General features: G+C 61.4%; 1 protein-coding gene across 1 annotated transcript in view; it reads left to right on the top strand.

Moving 5' to 3' along the window:
- Positions 1-1,924, top strand: part of LOC104287472 (death-associated protein kinase 2-like) — a 3,205-nt gene extending 1,281 nt beyond the window's left edge. The window contains 6 exon segments of the mRNA XM_009886181.1: positions 26-155; positions 347-395; positions 524-550; positions 686-838; positions 1,681-1,726; positions 1,817-1,924. Of these exon segments, the coding sequence (XP_009884483.1) occupies positions 26-155; positions 347-395; positions 524-550; positions 686-838; positions 1,681-1,726; positions 1,817-1,924 (513 nt within the window).
- Positions 1,925-2,079: the final 155 nt, after the last annotated feature.

The following is a 2,079-nucleotide window of genomic DNA, read 5'->3' as shown; positions in this document are numbered from 1 at the left end:
CCCGTGCCCGCCCTCATCCCCGCAGCCTGAGAACATCATGCTGCAGGAGAAGGACGTCCCCAAGCCCCGCATCAAGATCATCGACTTCGGGCTGGCCCAGCGCCTGGAGGACGGCGTCACCTTCAAGAGCCTCTGCGGGACCCCGCAGTACATCGGTATGGGGTTGGGGGAGTCCCCGGGGGGTCCCCAAGCAGCCCCGCTCGGTGGGGGGCAGCAGGGATGCTCCGTGGGGACGTGGCGAAGGGACCCCCGGGGTGGGGACAGGACGGGGTACGCGGGGAGGGAGGTGGCCGGGACCATGCTGTCCCCTCTGATGTTCCCTCCCCGGCTCTGCGTTCGCCCCCAGCTCCCGAAGTCATAAACTATGAGCCGCTGAGCTCTGCGACCGACATGTGGTGAGGAGCGGGGACCCGGGGGGGCGAAGGGCTGAGTTGGGGGTGGGTGGGGACCCCCCTGGGTGCCACAGGGCGTGGGGGGGGACCCTGGGGAGGGCAGCGCCTGACCCCCCACCTCTGCCTTTCAGGAGCATCGGGGTCATCACCTACATCCTGTGAGTACGCGGCGATGCTCCCTGCGGCCAGGGGAAAAGGAGGCACGGGGACACCGTGATGTGGTGAAGCCCAGGTGCTGGGGCGGGTGAGCCGGTGCTGTCCCGGCACTCAATGGCTCCGTCATGTCCCCGCAGGCTCAGCGGCTTGTCCCCCTTCCAGGGCGAGACGGATGCTGAGACCCTCTCCAATGTTGTGGCCGGTACCTACGAGTTTGAGGAGCGCTGCTTCAGCCAGACCTCCGAGATGGCCAAGGACTTCATCCGGCAGCTGCTGGTGAAGGAGCCAGGGTGAGTCTCGATCCTCATCCCATCGCTGTCTCCATCTCCATCCGCATCTCAGTTCCCAGCCTCATTCCCATCCCCATCCCAATCCCCATCTCTGTCTCCATCTCCTCCTCATTCCCGTCCCCATTCTCATCACCATTCCCGTCCCCATCCCGATCTCCATCCCCAACTCCATCTCCATCATCTCCACCATCCCCGTCTTCATCCCCATCTCGACCATCCCCATCTGAATCATACCCATCTTCATCCTCATCTCCATCATCCTCATCATCTCCGTCATTCCATCATCTCCACCATCCCCATCTTCGTCCCCATCTCAGCCATCCCCATCTTCATCCTCATCTCCATCTTCTCCATCATTTCCATCATCCCATCATCTCCACCATCCCCACCTTCATCCTCATCTCAACCATACCCATCTCAGTCCTTCCCATCTTCATCCTCATCTCCATCATCTCCATCATCCCCATCATCTCCATCATCCCATCCTCTCCACCATCCCCATCTTCATCCCCATGTCAATCATCCCCATCTTCATCCTCATCTTGACCATCCCCATCTGAATCAATCCCATCTTCATCCTCATCCCCATCTTCATCCTCATCTCCATCATCCCCATCATCTCCATCATTCCATCATCTCCACCATCCCCATCTTCGTCCCCATCTCAATCATCTCCATCTCAATCATCCTCATTTTCATTCTCATGTCCATCATCCCCATCTCCACCCCCATCCCCATCATCCCCGTCTCCATCTCCGTCCCCATCATCCCCTTCCCCGTGGTGGATATGTGGGACCAGGACCCTCACTGCCCCCCAACCGTCTCATCCCGCTGTGCTGCAGGCACCGCATGACGGCGACCGAGTGCCTGGTCCATCCCTGGATCAAGGTGAGAAGGACAGGCGGGGGTGAGGGGGTGCCAGACCCCCGGCAGTGGGGTGGGGACACAGTGACAACGCCGTGTCCTCACCCCCACCAGCCCCTGAGCCGGAAACAGGCGGCAAACCGGAGCCGTTCCTCCATCAACATGAAAAACTTCCGCAAGTTCAACGCTCGGAGGAAGTGGAAGGTGAAGGGGGGTCCCTGAGGTGGGGGGGTGGGGGGGACACACCCAGAAATGGGGTCCCACCGCCCGTGAGGGGTCCCCGGGGGAGCTCAGGCTGTGCTCCATCCCAGCACCGACTGCGTCTCGGGGGGTCTGTGTGTGGGAGGGAACATAATGCTGCGGTGGGGGGGAGTCAG

The sequence above is a fragment of the Charadrius vociferus genome, unplaced genomic scaffold (assembly GCF_000708025.1).
Source record: "Charadrius vociferus isolate BGI_N301 unplaced genomic scaffold, ASM70802v2 scaffold1705, whole genome shotgun sequence".
Taxonomy (NCBI): domain Eukaryota; kingdom Metazoa; phylum Chordata; class Aves; order Charadriiformes; family Charadriidae; genus Charadrius; species Charadrius vociferus.
Note: the sequence above shows the minus strand (reverse complement) of the source record. Positions and strands in the feature narration are given on the sequence as shown.